At 41.3% G+C, this 15,851-nt stretch overlaps 1 protein-coding gene across 1 annotated transcript in view; it reads left to right on the top strand.

The window, feature by feature from the left end:
• The first annotated feature begins 12,535 nt into the window (after positions 1–12,535).
• The window catches only part of TRMT2B (tRNA methyltransferase 2B), a 90,001-nt gene continuing 86,685 nt past the window's right edge, over positions 12,536–15,851 (top strand). Inside the window, 2 exon segments of the mRNA XM_027086129.1 lie at positions 12,536–12,592; positions 13,909–14,131. Coding sequence (XP_026941930.1) covers positions 12,536–12,592; positions 13,909–14,131 — 280 coding nt within the window.

The following is a 15,851-nucleotide window of genomic DNA, read 5'->3' as shown; positions in this document are numbered from 1 at the left end:
TCCAACCTCTCCCCTTCTCTCTCCTTTTCCTTTCCCTCAGTTAAAACATTAGTCCTCAGAGTTGGTGGTTTCTGCAGTTGGTAACACTCGAGGATAAATCTGCAAAGTTGTCCAGCTTGATTGCTGCCAAAGAAGGCTTTATCTTCCTCTTCCTCCAAAACCTTTCATGGCTCCCATTGCCCAGTGGTTAACTCCAGAATTTTAAATTTGGCATTTAAGGGCCTCCACATTTTGACCTCTGCCTCTCTTCAGAGATTTATCTTCCAGTAATTCCCACTGCCACCCCTCATCTCCTATCCACTCATGGTCCCATCCAACCTGAGATTTCCTACCTCCCCTACATTCCCTTTCCCTGCTCTATCACTCTTCATTAGCATTCAGCCTTTTCTTCAATGTCACCTCCTTTGCCTTCCCTGATCCACTGCTAGCTGGATATGATTTCTCCCTCCTCTGATTTCCTGTGATAGTAACCAATACTTATTGACCATTTACTAAGTGCTAGACACTGCCCTTGACTTGTATTAACTAATTTCATCTTAACAGCAACACTGTGAGCTAGATATGAGTTCCTATTTTATGGATGGGACACTGAGGCACAGGGAAGTTAAGTAACTTGCCCAAGAGTATATATTGCTAGTAAGTGGAGAGACAGAATTCAAACCTGGGCAGTCATTTCCAGAGCCCAGGTTCTTATCCATTGCTCTACTGCCTCTCTGTATAATATTTTGCATCGTAAATAGGGCACTTACCTGATACTGCCGAGCACTGTAATTACACAGTGTGCGCGTGCACACACACACACACACACACACCTTTTTAAGAGGCAATGTTCATTAAGAAAGAGAGAACAGTCTGGCATCAGACCTTGAAGGTCCAGGGTTTCAATCCCAGCTCTACCACTAACTCTGTGAACTTGGATAAGTCATTTATCTGAGCCCCCATTTCTACATTTGTAAAATGTGAATGAGGGCTTCCCTGGTGGCGCAGTGGTGGAGAGTCCGCCTGCCGATGCAGGGGACGCGGGTTCGTGCCCCGGTCCGGGAGGATCCCACGTGCCGCGGAGCGGCTGGGCCCGTGGGCCATGGCCGCTGGGCCTGCGCGTCCCGAGCCTGTGCTCCGCGATGGGAGAGGCCGCAGCAGTGAGAGGCCCGCGTAGCGTACCGCAAAAAAAAAAAAAAAAAAAAAAAAAAAAGTGAATGAAAATTCTGCCTCAAAGGTTTGTTCTAAGAATTCCATGTTAGTAAATTGCCTAGCACAGTGTCTAACATAATGATACCTCAATGGATGTGGTTCTCTTTTTGCTTCTTCTGCCTTCCTAATCCACTCCACAACTAGTTTAGATTATAAGCATTTAAAGGGGAGGAACAACTTCTGTATATCCCCTACAGTACCTAGAACAACACCTGTTGTGCACCAGATCCTAATATATCTTGATTGGGAAAAATTTGATGAATTAAATGCAAATATCCTGGGGAGTGGTAACACTTTAAGATTTAGCAATCATTTATATCTTATAGTGGAAGCATTTCAGACTCTTTTCTTATTATGATTCGACCTATAAATTAGTGAGTGACTACAACGTGCATACAAGTGAATTAGGCACTGTAGGAATACACAGATAAATGAGGCATAGACCCTGCTCCCAATGGGCTTGTTGCATAGTAGAGAGTAGGATTTGTTAGAGAGGAGAAAATTTCTTTTTTTTTTTTTTTTTTTACGGTACGCGGGCCTCTCACTGTTGTGGTCTCTCCCGTTGCGGAGCACAGGCTCCGGACGCGCAGGCTCAGCGGCCACGGCTCGCGGGCCCAGCCGCTCCGCGGCATGTGGGATCTTCCCGGACCAGGGCACGAACCCACGTCCCCTGTATCGGCAGGCGGACTCTCAACAACTGCGCCACCAGGGAAGCCCAGAAAATTTCTTCATACATAAAAGAAAGACTGGAAAGAATAAACCAAAATGAAATGTTTGTCTTTATAATTTGTTTTCCAAATGTCCTACATTGAATATGGCAGTAAAATGAGTACCTAGGGAAGCACATTCACATACTTAAGCAAATGATCAAAATATATATATGCTATTTTCCTTTCAAATTACATGATAATGGGAATAACTCTACTAATTATAAAAATGTATAAAGTACTGAATAATAAATATTACAAGGAAAAAATAACTCTATCCCAGTGTGCAGAGATAAACATTCTTAATATTTTGATGGGTCAGTATTTTAATTGACCTTTTTCTTAAATACCTATGTACAAAATATATATAAATTATTTTTCGAAATTTAATCCTACTATAGAGTCAGTTTTATGCCCTGCTTTTTTTTCCCGTTGTTAGCAATTTTTCTGTATCATTAGACTGTCTTCAAAAACACAGTCTTTTAAAAATGATTGTATAATGCTCCAGCATCATTTGAATATACTATAATTCATTTAACTATTCTCCTATTGCTAGATATTGATGTTGTTTCCATGGTTTTTCCTTCTGCATATCCTTGTATATCAGTCTTTTCTGAATTCCTGAATTTTTCCTTAAGATAAATTCCTAGAAGGTGAATAGGTCAAAATTATGAATTTTTCATATATACATATGCATATGTATACAAATTTAATAACAGCTAACATTTACTCATCACTTAGAGGATGCCAGATACTATGCTAAGTGACTTGCATGTATTGTGAGATTAGTACTATTAATTCTCTCCATTTCGTGAATGAGGAAACTGAGCCAGCAGGGAAGCAGCTCCCCAAGTCCACAGCAGGGCTGCCACCTGTTGGGGTACTCAACTTAAACCTGTATTGTTCCTCAGTTTGCTGCTGCTGCTCCTTTAATTCATTTAGAAGATATGAATATTTAAAAGACTCGATACATATTACTAAAGAGCTTTCCAGGAAAAAAAATTTACCCTCTGATCAGCAGTATAGAAATATATATGCATCACCACATCAGATCTGCATTGAGAGTATCAGTGCGTTTTTCATCTTCACTAATTTCATTATTTAGAATTTTGTATTTTATGGATTATTTGTGTGTTACAACATCTTTTCATATATTTATTTGTAGTATGTATATCTTCTGTTTATGTCCTTTGCTATTTCTATTTTGAGTGTTAGTGGTTTTTCATTGATTCATAAAAGATCTATATGACATCAATCATGTTTTAAATATTTTTCCAGTTTGTTTGTCAATAAATTTGATGGAGTCAAATCTAACAACACTTTTATGATTTTTTCATTGCTTTTATGCTTAGAAAATTCTTCCCAATCTGAAGATTAAACATTTGCCTATATTTCCTTAAAGCAGTTCTATTCTTTCATCTTTTTTTACATTTAATATTGTTGACTAACTCTATCCTCATTGGTCTGTGATGCTTCTTTTATTGTATATCAGGTTCTTATCTTTTTCTAGGTGAGACTCAAGGCTTTCTGTTCAGTCCTACTGATTTGTTTGTTGATTCTTGTGACAGTACTATGTTTTAAATATTATAACTTATGTATACATGTTAATATCTTATAAGCCAAGTCTCCCATCACTATTATTCTTTTTCTAAAATTTCTTTGCCATTCTCCCCTATTTATTGTTTTAGGTGAACTTTAGAATCACTTTATCAAGGTAAAATAACTTTGAATTTTGACTGGATTGAATTAAACATGTAATTAATTTTAAAAGTTGATATCTTACAAAATTTAGCTTTCCCATCCAGAAATATGGCATCAGTTTCCATTTATTCAAATCCCAGTTGCTGAGAGATGTACAAATATCCTTGTTTTCTTTTTGTAGAGCCTATACATTTTTTAAAAGTTATTCCTATGGATTTTATGCTACTTTTTTGTCATCATGAATGGATTTTTTTCTCCATTATATCTTCTAACTTGTTGTTGCTGACTTACAGGAAAACTATTGATTGGTATTCAACCACTCTGCTGAACTCTTTTCTGAACTCTCTTGTTAAATCTATGAGTGTTTCAATTGATTCCCTTGGGTGTTTTCTGGATAGACAACTGGATCAGCTGCAAATAATGACGATTTTTGTCCCCCTTACAATACTTATGCCTCCTTTCTTTTTCACATCTTACTGTGTTAGCTACAGGCCAGCTTCTAACATTTGCCTGGCCTGGGGCAAGAGTACAAATGGAGGCCCACTTACCACATGTCAAGGAACCATGATTTGGAGCACAAAAAGAAACATGAAAGCCAATGCTTGTTACTACTGGGAAACAATCATTGTTATGAAAGAATCTATTCCTATTGAGAGAGGAAGGACTTGACAAGTTAATTTGTGTTTTCTCTTACTAAGCACTTCCGCTGCTCAAATTCTGCCTGTACACCAAAGCAGTGTCTGACATCAGCGGCAGCATAACTCACGTCATGGCATTTGGATGTATTTGCCTTTTGTTTCAAGTTAGTAAAGAGCTATCATTTACTGAAGGCTTACCATGTGTCAAATGACATTCTAGGTGTTTTACATACATAATCTCATTCATTCCTTATAGCAACCCTAAAAAGTAGGAACTATCATTGTTAGGCTTCGATTAAGTAACTTACTCAAAGTCACATGCCTGTATGTCCCTGGGCTGGCATTTAAAACCCAGGTAGGGGGACTCCCCTGGTGGTCCAGTGGTTAAGACTTTGCCTTCCTAATGCAGGGGCTGCAGGTTCGATCCCTGGTTGTGAGCTAAGATCCCACATGCCTCGCAGCCAAAATATCAAAATATAAAACAGAAGCAGTACTGTAACAAATTCAATAAAGACTTTAAATACAGTCCACATTAAAAAAATCTTTAAAAGAATAAAATAAAACCCAGGTAGGTCTGAAACCAAAAGTTCATTTTGTTAACAACTACATTATACTAACTTCTATTTTATCATTTATCATGATGTTGGCTATTGGTTGAGATGGATATTCTTTATCTGGCTCTGGAGGTGAAATAGAATACTGGATTTTTCAACTTGAAGTTGAAACTGAGCTGAGACCTTATACCTGGTTCCTACAAAGAGGTGGCCCTCTTTGTTGTCTCTTAGGGCCTGAGAAATTCTGTTCTTGATCCATCTCATTCCTTACATCTTACCACTTAAATATCTGTAGGTTTTTGCTTCAACTGTAGAGGTCTCTGGATGGTGACTGCCCAAGGGTTCACAAACTCACATGCCTGCAGAGAGTGAAGAGTTAACATAAATGTGTAAATTAGTGAGACATTAGGCAACAGAACTGGGTTGTTTTTTTGTATTGTGACCCCTGAATGCTCTGGAAATTCTGGGGTAACTGCTAATGAGGTGACCAGCTATAGCACAGATCATCCCGCATTCTTTTGGTGGTTCTCAAAGTGTGGTCTGAGAACCCCAAGTGGTCTATTATTCCCTTGAGGTATTTTGTGGGCTGCTCTCTTAGACTATTAATGTTACTTTGTTTCTGGTTTGCATTTACTTGTGTCTTATTCAAATAAGCATCATTTTCTCAATTTGTTATGGGAGAGGTTTGCTGTGATGTACAGTAGATGTTCTGCAGAGTCATTTGCCTTGTAATAGCAGTCCTGATTGAAAGACTGTGAGATCCACCCAAGAGTGGGTACAACACCCACATCTCCCATAGGGTCACAATCTGAGGACTTGCTCTGTAGACTGAAGTGGGATGCCTTAATTTTATTACTGGCTACCATCTAGAGAGAGATCGCTCTGTGCTAGGCACTGTATCATTACAGTGCATTATATACACCAGCCCATGTAATCCTCCAGACAGCCCTATGAAACAAGTCCAATGGGTTCAATTATTATGCCAGGTTTTACAGACGGAAGAAAGCGAGGCTCAGAGAGGTTAGGCCATCTTTTCCTAAGTGGCAGAGCTAGAAGTGGAGTCTGCCCCATAGCAGAGCCTATATTTTTGGATCATTATTGGTCCTTAAACTTCGTTAGCATTAGAATCACCTGGAAATGTGTTTTTAATGCATATTAGTGGGGCCCATCTGCAGAGACTCTGATTTAATTGGTCTGGGGGGGTTCCCAGCACTGGTATTTTTACAAAGCTGTCCAAGCGATTCTAGTGTGCAGCTACACTAATGAACACCTCACTCTGCTGCCTTGAAACTCAGCGGCCTCAGCTGTATCTCAGGAAACTACAAGGCACATGGTAGAAAAAATGAAAAGAGAAATAACGTTATGGTGGGGTAATTGTTATGTTCAACGTGTGCCTCTGTCTACTGTAGGTAACATGTGTTCTTTATAAGGTAGGTGTGAACAACCAGCTCTAAGGAGAGCTTGCAAGGTAATGGCTCTTTCCTCAGCTTCACAAGTGGTGCTAATCGAGCCCCTCCGCAGCCTCAGACTGAATGTGTGAGTTATATCAAAATCCCAACTGACAGGTAGCTATACTCAGCAAATACTGAGCTTCAATTTTAACCCTTCAGGTTACTTCCAAAGGAGAATCAAGATCACATGATACATGCAGCAGGTTTTTATAGCTGTCAGGACTAAGTTAGAAACTGAGCCTAACTCAGGATATGTCCAGTTCTTTCCAGAAATATTGTATTCTATGAAAGCAGCCTATGCACTGTGTACTCCCCCAGGGTGGAATCTCTAGTCAGTTGTCTGGTCTTCCTGGAGTGGCAGAGGTAGTGACTGAAACCTGCAGATCAGAACATCCCCAGGATCCCTGAGCACTGAGCCATGAGGAGAGCACAAGCCCCCTGTGCTTCATTTCAGCTGTAGGCTCTTCTGCTCTTGACCGGAGGCAGTAGAGTACAGAGTGCAGGTCCTATGCTCCAGCAGCATCAGCATCAGCACCACTTGGGCACTTGTTAGAAATGCAAATTATCAGGCCCTGCCCCAGACCTACTGAATCAGAATCTCTGGAGATGGGACCCAGCAATCTGTGTTTTAAGGAGCCCTCCAGGGAATTTTGATGCATGCTGGCATCAAAATTTGAGAACCGCTGGCCGAAAGTTAAAGGATTAAGAGTGGAGATGTGGCACCAGACAGTTGAATTCAAGTTCTGGTTCCATCACTTACTGTGTGACCTGGGGCAAGTTACTGATCCTTCTCTAAGTCTCAGTTATCGCATCTATAAAATACAGCCGCCAATTTTCTTATCTGTAAAATAGGTACTTACATGGAATAATGCATATAGAACACGGAACACAGTGGGAGGCACAAAGTAAGGATTCAATAAATGTTGGATACTCATTACCTTCTTAAATTAATTAATTAGTTAACTTTTGGTTGCGTTGGGTCTTCGTTGCTGCGAGCGGGCTTTCTCTAGTTGTGGCGAATGGGGGCTACTCTGTTGCGGTGCGCGGGCTTCTCACTGTGGTGGCCTCTCTTGTTGCAGAGCATGGGCTCTAGGCACATGGGTTTCAGTAGTTGTGGCACGTGGACTCAGTAGTTGTGGCTCACAGGCTCTAGAGCGCAGGCTCAGTAGTTGTGGCGCACAGGCTTAGTTGCTCCGCGGCATGTGGGATCTCCCCGGACCAGGGCTCGAACCCGTGTTCCCTGCATTGGCAGGCGGATTCTTAACCACTGCACCACCAGGGAAGCCCTGGATACTCATTATTATTATTATATTGGCTGTTCTGGACAATCAACTTTCATTTCCAATGTGATTGGGTTCCTCTGGAAAAGATCCTAATTATAAGATCAGAAACCAAATAGTGTATCTTAAACAACTCAATGGGAATGGGGCAGAAAGTATTTCATCTACCAGTCTCTTCACAGAATCATGGAATATAAAAGTGGGTGCATGCCTAAAAGCAGTCTAGTTCTACCATTCCATTCAGCCTAATAATGGCTCTTAAAAGAAATCCAGGTACATAGCATCAGGAAAGAAAGTAGAGATGAGTCTCTTTATTATTGAGCATTTGCTGAGGATGGTGATTTGGAAAGGACTGAAATTTTAGCCTCTAGGTAATTTGTAGAATTTGTGCCCTCAGTGCTGAGTCCCAAGCATGAAGCCAAGGTTCATGTACTGATGGCATTCCAATGTAGAGCAGGACATGGGATAGGTGTCCCCATGTTATTTCTCTACATCTAGATCTAAGGGATGACTGTCAGTGCTGGGATGATACTGACATTGAATTGCAAATTTCAACACTATAAAAAGCAAAGGGTTGAGACCTTATTAAGTCAGAAAATGAAATTAGCACTAGCCATGTAAATGTGAGGTAGTAAATATCTGTGTTACCCTGGAAACCAGAACATAAAGGTAGCTAGGTAGTTTGGTGACAGTTTCCAGGGTAATTCCTCCCACCTCCAACATAAGAGCTTTCCTATTATGTTAACTCTTTCTCTACATGCCCACTGGACCTTCACTCGATGTTGCACTATCATCTCCCTCTCCCAAAAGATTCCCTGATTTCCCTAAGTAAGTGCCAGTGCCATTCTCCTAAGTACTATTGTCAAAAACCCTTAACGTTTATCAGGGAACTGAAGGGCCCCAAAAGTAATGTGTATCTCCAAACCTAAGAGGTAGAGTTTAGAAAAAATTAGACACATAAATCAGGAAATGATAGACTCTTCAACTGAAAATTAAAAAAAAATAAAAGCTCACAGTGGATGAAACTAGCTGTCTGTGACTCTTCCCCGAAGTGGCTTCTTGTAAATATAATTTGTAGATATACTGCAGATGAGATTAAGATGCTTCCCAATATCTCACCTGGGAGCTACCAACCTGGAATGTAATTCATGTAAGATGAGCTGTTACCTTGGCAACTGTGACATGTAATGAGGCTAGGAGGCAGTTAATATTGTAATGACAGAAGATTCTGGCAACTAGTTAGAGATGGTGGAAAAAGAACATTGGAGTGTCAGTGTTTATCCAGCATTGTTCAAGTAACAGGAACACTGATCTGGTAAAATGTGTTACAAATAACCCAGCCAAAGAGCTCCCTCAAAACCATTCAGCTCCATATATTCAAATTACAAATGATCGTTAGTTTGGTTTCACAGGTACATCAATAGTAGGTAGGTATAACCTTATACAGGAGATAAGAATATGTCAGTCACTAGATACTGTATTCCTCACTGGCATTTGGCTCGTAAGCCAGTCTCCTATTAATCTGCTTAGTGTAAATTAGTCCCTCAGAGTCTAAATCACTTCCACGGGAACTGATGAAATCTAGTTCTCAGTTCCATATACTAGACTATGGGAGCTTCACCAAGATTCATCAAGTCACTTTTTTCTCTGATATTTTAGGTGTTTTTCTCTCCCCCCTAATTTTCAATGTAATGACTGTCTATTGTATAAAAAATTAGAAAGTACAGAAATGGAAAAAAATTGCAAATGATCACCCCAAGCCTACTCTCTAGAAGCAACCACTGAAAACAGCTGGCATATTGCCTTCCAATGCATTTTTTTCTTTACAAATTTAAAATCATACTGAATGCACAATTTTTTACCCTGCCCTTTTCACTTAAGGTTGCCTTCTACACATATTTCTATGTCATTATAAACTTTTCAAAGACACAATTTTAAGTTAAAAAATTTTTTTAATTAATTTTTGGCTGCATTGGGTCTTTGTTGCTGTGTGCAGGCTTTTCTCTAGTTGCAGCCAGCGGGGTCTACTCTTCGTTGCGGTGCGTGGGCTTCTCATTGGGTGGCTTCTCTTGTTGCAGAGCACGGGCTCTAGGTGCATGGACTTCAGTAGTTGTGGCGGCACTCGGGCTCAGTAGTAGTTGTGGCTCGCGGGCTCTAGAGTGCAGGCTCAGTAGTTGCAGAGCACGGGCTTAGTTGCTCCGCGGGATCTTCCGGAGCAGGGCTCGAACTCATGTCCCCTGCATTGGCAGGCAGATTCTTAACCACTGAGCCACCAGGGAAGCCCTAAGTTAAAATTTTTATTGAAGTGTAACACATACAGAAAAGCACACATATGAAGAGTATAACAATGAATTTTCACAAAGTGAATACATCTTTATAACCAGCACCCAGATGAAGAAATAGAATCCTACCAGCACCTCAGAAGCCTCCTCATACCCCCTGCCAGCCACTCCCTGCACCAGAAAGGTAATGCCATCCTGACTTCTAACACCATACTATGAGCATAATTTTTAGTGTCTAATAGTCTATGGACAGACCATATTTTACATAACCATTCCCTATTTTTCTAATGTTGGACCTTGAAGATGGTTTCTTATTTTTAACTTTGAGAGCCTCTGGGCATATATCTTTGTTCACATCTCTATTTCTTTAGAATAGATGCCTAGACGTGGAATTTCTGGGGCAAATAGTATAAAAATTTTAAAGGCTCTGGATTCTAATTGCTTTCCAGGAAGTTTGTATCAATTTACAATCCCACCAGCAATGCATGAGAGCATCTGCCTCACTGTCCATGGTCTACTTTGAGGAATATCAGTACTTTTTAAAATCTTCATCAATTTTATAGATAAAATAGTATTATCTACTTGATATATAGTTTGCATGTTCTGTCATTATTAGTGAGGTAGAACAAAGCATTTTTTGACTAGTTATGTTTCTTTTCCTGCGAATTACCTCTCCATGTCTTTGCCAAGGTCTTTATTGTGGTCATTGGATTTTTCGTATCAGTTTATATAGCTCTTTATACAATAAAGAAAATGACCTTTTGCCATAGTCATATATATTTTTCTGTTTGTTTATGATTGAATTTAATTATATTTTTGTCATATAGAAGTTTGTCAGATTTATGTAGAAAATCTATGTATGTGGTGGTTTTTTCCCACTGCTAAAGTTCTCCTGCTTCCAAATTTCAGATGTATAATCATCTATATTTTATTCTAGGGCTTTTACGATTTGATTTTTTTTTGACCTTCAACTAATTCATCTGGAATTTGTGTTGATGCCTGGTAGTAGGGCTCAAATTTTCACGGGCATCACTGGGGTGCTTGTTAGAAACCCAGATATTCTTGGGCCCTACCCCTCTCGGATTTTGATTCTGTAAGTGTGGGGTGGGGCTCAGGAACCTGCACGTGTTACAATCACCCCAGATGATTACGTTGCACACGGGCCCCTGTGCACATTTTGAGAAACTCTTGCAAAGTGCAGTGTAGCCTGCCTTAGTACAGAGACTCAGCACCTCCCATCTGGATGACTATAGCAGTCTCCCTCAGCTTCCAAGTCACTACACCCTAAAATCCATCCTAAACACAGCTGCTAAAGTTCACTTCCAGAAACATCTCATGAAAAATTCTTCACTAGCTGCCTGTTGTTAAGGGAACTAGATCAAACCCCTCATCCCAGCACTACAACTCCAGGCCCTTCTTTTTTTTTTTCCTATTTAATAAAAATGTTTAATGCTGCCCAAAAGTATAAAAATACAGTATGAATGGCTCCAGGCCCTTTATCTTCCTGGACCTATTGATCTCCACTGACTTTGGCACCACAGTCCCTTCCAGCCGGGCCTGCCTCCTCCTGGGCCTTGAACATATATTTTGCTCATTCCTCTTTTCATGCTGCAGCCCCCACCTCCTCTCAGGTGATTAAAATTCTATGCATTAATTCAATTCTCATTCTCTTCCTTCCTTGACTACCAAGAATATCCTCTGCTTTTCTAGAATTACCAAAGCCCATGGTTGTGTATTCTGACTTTGTGAGCCTTGTCTTTCCATCAGGTCACATACTCTCGAGGGTGCAGGCTATGTCTATCCCTCATGGCCTCTAACACAGGCCTAGAGGCCTGGGAAGCACACCTGAAGAACACGGCTAATGCAACCAAATCAGCCCTAACTGCCAAGTGATTTTATTTGTTTATTTATTTTTCCAAGTGATTTAATACATGTTATTTCTGAGAGCTAATGAAATCTTTAGCCTCTCAGAAATCCTTTCTTTGGTCCAAAATGAGAATATTTGACAAATTTCTAGAGATTTCACTTTGTAGTGATTTGGTTTGCTGGTAACAAAGTTAAGCAAAGGTTATCTTGGTTTCGGCTCTTATTTAATTCAACAATATTTCTTATCACCTATGACATGTTCATTTATTGACTTTCCTGTTGACGAGTCTAACCTTTTCTATAATATGGGATATTTTACCCCTCTTACAAATGTAATGATTTCACTTGTAGAGAAGAACGTGGTTTATCAGATTAAATATATATAGAAATGTTAAGGCTAAGTAATTACATTATAGCTTCCTTAATCTCTTTTCTCTGGTCACCCCTCAGGGTTCTGCCTTCTCAAATGACAGACCTGCTTTATTTATTTATTTATTTATTTATTTTTTATTTTTTTAACATCTTTATTGGAGTATAATTGCTTTACAATGGTATGTTAGTTTCAGCTTCACAACAAAATGAATCAGTTATATATATACATATATTCCCATATCTCTTCCCGCTTGCGTCTCCCTCCCTCCCACCCTCCCTATCCCACCCCTCCAGGCGGTCACAAAGCACCGAGCTGACAGACCTGCTTTAAATGAGTTCGATTGGATGCTCAGAGCAGGTGAGGGTGGGGGTGAGCGAAGATATGCCCTTTTCCTTTCAGTAGACAAGGTGGGATTCAAATCAATTCAACAAATATTTATCGAGCTCCTATTGGGCACCTGGCTCTGGGCTAGGCACAACAAAAGATGCCAAGATGAGAAATTATAAAGGAGCAGAAGGGCATGGGAAGGAGAAGAAAGGGGAAGAAGAGGTGAGGAAAGGAGTAGAGCTGGCTTTCTGAATAAGAGGGGATTAAGAGGAGAGAAAGGGAGAAGAGACCCAAAAGCACACTCTCTGGCCTGGTTTCACTTGCTAGCCCAGTGCAGGCCTAGAAACCTGAAGCAGTGGTTTGCACTCCAATTTTGCTCAAGAGCCATTAGAGCAGTTAGGAAGGCCACAATCTGAGTCAAGCACTTACCTGCTCAAGTCTTTAGAATGGGAAGCAAAGATCTCTCTTCTTTTCTTTTTTTTAGTGGATTAAAAAATTTTTTTCATTAGGGTATAGTTGATGTATAATACTCTATTAGTTTCAGGTGTACAACATAGTGATTCAAAACGCTTATAGATTATACTCCATTTAAAGTTATTATAAAATATTGGGTGTATTCCCTGTGTTGTACAATATATCCTTGTAGTTTATTTATTTTACACATCGTATAAAGATCTTTTTTAAAAAAAGGTATATATGCACATGTGTGTGTATATACACACACAGTATATACAATTATTTTTGAATTATAATAGCTAACATTTATTGAGTGTGTGCTCACTCTGTTCTAAGCACTTTGCATGCATTAACTTCTTTAATCTTTATCAAAACCCAGTGAGGTAGGTACAATTGATACGGACATTTTTTCAGATGAGAAAAATGAGGCACTGAGCAATTAAGTAACTGGCCCAAATTCACACAGCTTATAAGTGGCAGATCTGTGCTTTGAACCTTGGTCAGGCTGACAATGTTTGCTGTTATGTGAGTTATTGGTCCTTGTTTAACTTAACTGCTGTACTCAATAGGGTTAATGCATTGCCTTGCACATAATAGGCATATTATGCTTTGAATAAATAACTGAAATGTTGCCTATAAAGTGTTTTCCATTTAAGCCCAATTACTATTAAGCATACAAATCGAGCGTCATAAAATGTAGATTCACTTTGCTGTAAATTTTATTCTGTTAAAGTAACAGAATAAAAACAATTTTTTTTACAGCACATACGTGTGCATCCTTCAATGCTGCGATTTGAGGAAGCCACCCCGCTCTTCCTCTCCCAATCTTCCAATCCATTATGGATCTGATGCCTGCAATTCTACCATTAGAAAACTATTCTTTTGGTTGTAGGCTACCCCTATAGAGGTAGCGCTGTTTACGCTACAGTAGTGAGAATTTCTAAGTGATTTAGGAGATTTATCCAGATCCACCAATGGGAGGGTGAGGCGAGCAGGCAGGGGGCGGGGCCGCGCGGAGGGGTCGCTGGGAAGTGAAGGCGCCGGGCCTTAGCGCAACGAGTTCTTTGGCGGAAGATTTCTAGAGAAGCACCGGGACAAAGTCGGGGGGAAGGGCTCACGAGACAAGCTTCCAGGTGTCGGGCCAGCCAGCGCCCGGGGGAGCCCAGCGTCCCGTCGCGTCTGTTCCGGGAGTAGAGGCGCTGGGCGCACCAGGAAGTGACTCTCCCCAGCGGCTGCGATGTGGACCCTTAGCTGATTTTGTCGTTAACCGCCTCCGGTTTGTAAGAAGATTTATAGGTTACGAAGGTAAGAGGGGTACGTGGAGTGTCCGAAAACCCGATTTATCCCCTGCGGTAGAGAAAACTGTTTACTGCGCCAAGCTGCCTCCTGGGCGGGGAGTTGGGAAGGCCGGCGAGGTGGGGGAGGGGACGACCGGACGCTGGCTGCTTGTGGTCGCATCCAGCTCTGCTTCCGCCTGTGTTCTGACCTCCCCCTGTTCCCCTTGTCGGCTCTTCTGGCCCTGCAGCCCGCCCAAGTTCAGTGGTAGCCTTTCCTAGTGTCTCTTCCTCGTTACCCTTCTTACAAACACGGTGGGCAGAACTTGCCCAAAGAGGAGAGGGATGGAAGGGCTGGTGAAGGGGGTCTGGTGGGGGAAGGAAGGACCTGACTGCACGTGGGCTGCAGTCAGGACGCAGCAGTACCCATCTGTCCGTCTGGTTTAGCCAGGAACCATGTCTGGGGCCAGGCCAGCTGCAAGAAGGGTGAACGGAGAGTGTAAGCAGGATCCTTTTCCGTGGGTGAACATTTGCTCCAAGGAGATCCTTGGCTCTGTGAGGATTAAACCTACTACATAGTCTCTGCTTTGAACCTCTCTGAGCATTTCAGGCTGGTTAGCTATTCAGCCCTAGAGAGTTAGTATACCTTGCTCTCTGGCAGCTCTGGACCTTGGGTCTCTTTCTGATCAATTCCTGAGGCAGAAATAGAGCAGTTGTCACATTCTTTTTTTTTTTTTAACCCAAGCATTTATTTAAAACAGGAAACACTATAAAAACAAAATGTAACTCACTTTGAGTGGTATTACTATACTGCCTTGAAAACTATATTTCACTTGAGAAATTACTAAGTATGATGAGAGACTCTTTACCAGGAGAGATGTCTGGTTGGCACCCTGAAATAGTAGAGTCCTATTGTAGACTATATCTGACCATTTGGAGAAATGTAGAAGGACAAGGGGTACAGGGCAAGTGGAGCACAGTCATGGTGGCTAGTCACCAGGGAGAGGGCCCACACTCACAAAAAGTCTAAATATCATGGGATAGAGATAGCTGTACTCAAATTCCTCAGCTCCCCTGCCCCTCTGCCAACCCCCAGTGGGCCTGCAGTTTCCTTCTTCCTTCCCTGCCAGCTGGAGGGACAGGGCCCCTTTCCTGGAAGAGCACCACTCTCTCCACCTGTAGTGTGGGCCTCCTCAGTGCCCCTCTCCGTACCATTCTTTATTCTTTGTCTCCTGCCCCTTCGCTCATTCCTTTCTCTGGTTTTGCTTTTCAAATATACACATCTGTCTCACCTTGGAAAAAGGTCTACCACAGGTCACACATTTGGTAGTATTAACAGGTGGTCCTGAGTGGGCCTTAAGTTCACCACACTCCAGCAGGCACTGAGGTTAGGAGAGTTTGCGTGTGTGTGTTGTTTAAGTTTCCACGTAATTGTTCTTACGCTCACAGCACTCGCATGCATTATATCTCACCAGATTTACAGGTTGGACACATTAAGGCGCAAAGAAGTCAGGTGACACACTTCGAATCAGAGCCTGAGGCAGGGCAGTGACACATGTTGAACAGCTGCTGTGTTAGACACAGACCTGAGTGCTTCCTATATATGAGCTCATTTAATTCTTACCACAACCCTGAAAGGTAGGTGTTACCAGTCATATTTTTATAGATGGTGACACTGAGATTCATAACACTTAAGTAACTTGCCCAGAGTCAGAGCTAGTGAGAAGAAGAGCTGGGATTAGAACATGGCC

This window comes from Aethalodelphis obliquidens, unplaced genomic scaffold (assembly GCF_003676395.1).
Source record: "Aethalodelphis obliquidens isolate GAN/ISIS:26980383/991018 unplaced genomic scaffold, ASM367639v1 scaffold54, whole genome shotgun sequence".
In the NCBI taxonomy this organism is placed as follows: domain Eukaryota; kingdom Metazoa; phylum Chordata; class Mammalia; order Artiodactyla; family Delphinidae; genus Aethalodelphis; species Aethalodelphis obliquidens.
This window is presented reverse-complemented; position numbering and strand designations above follow the sequence as displayed.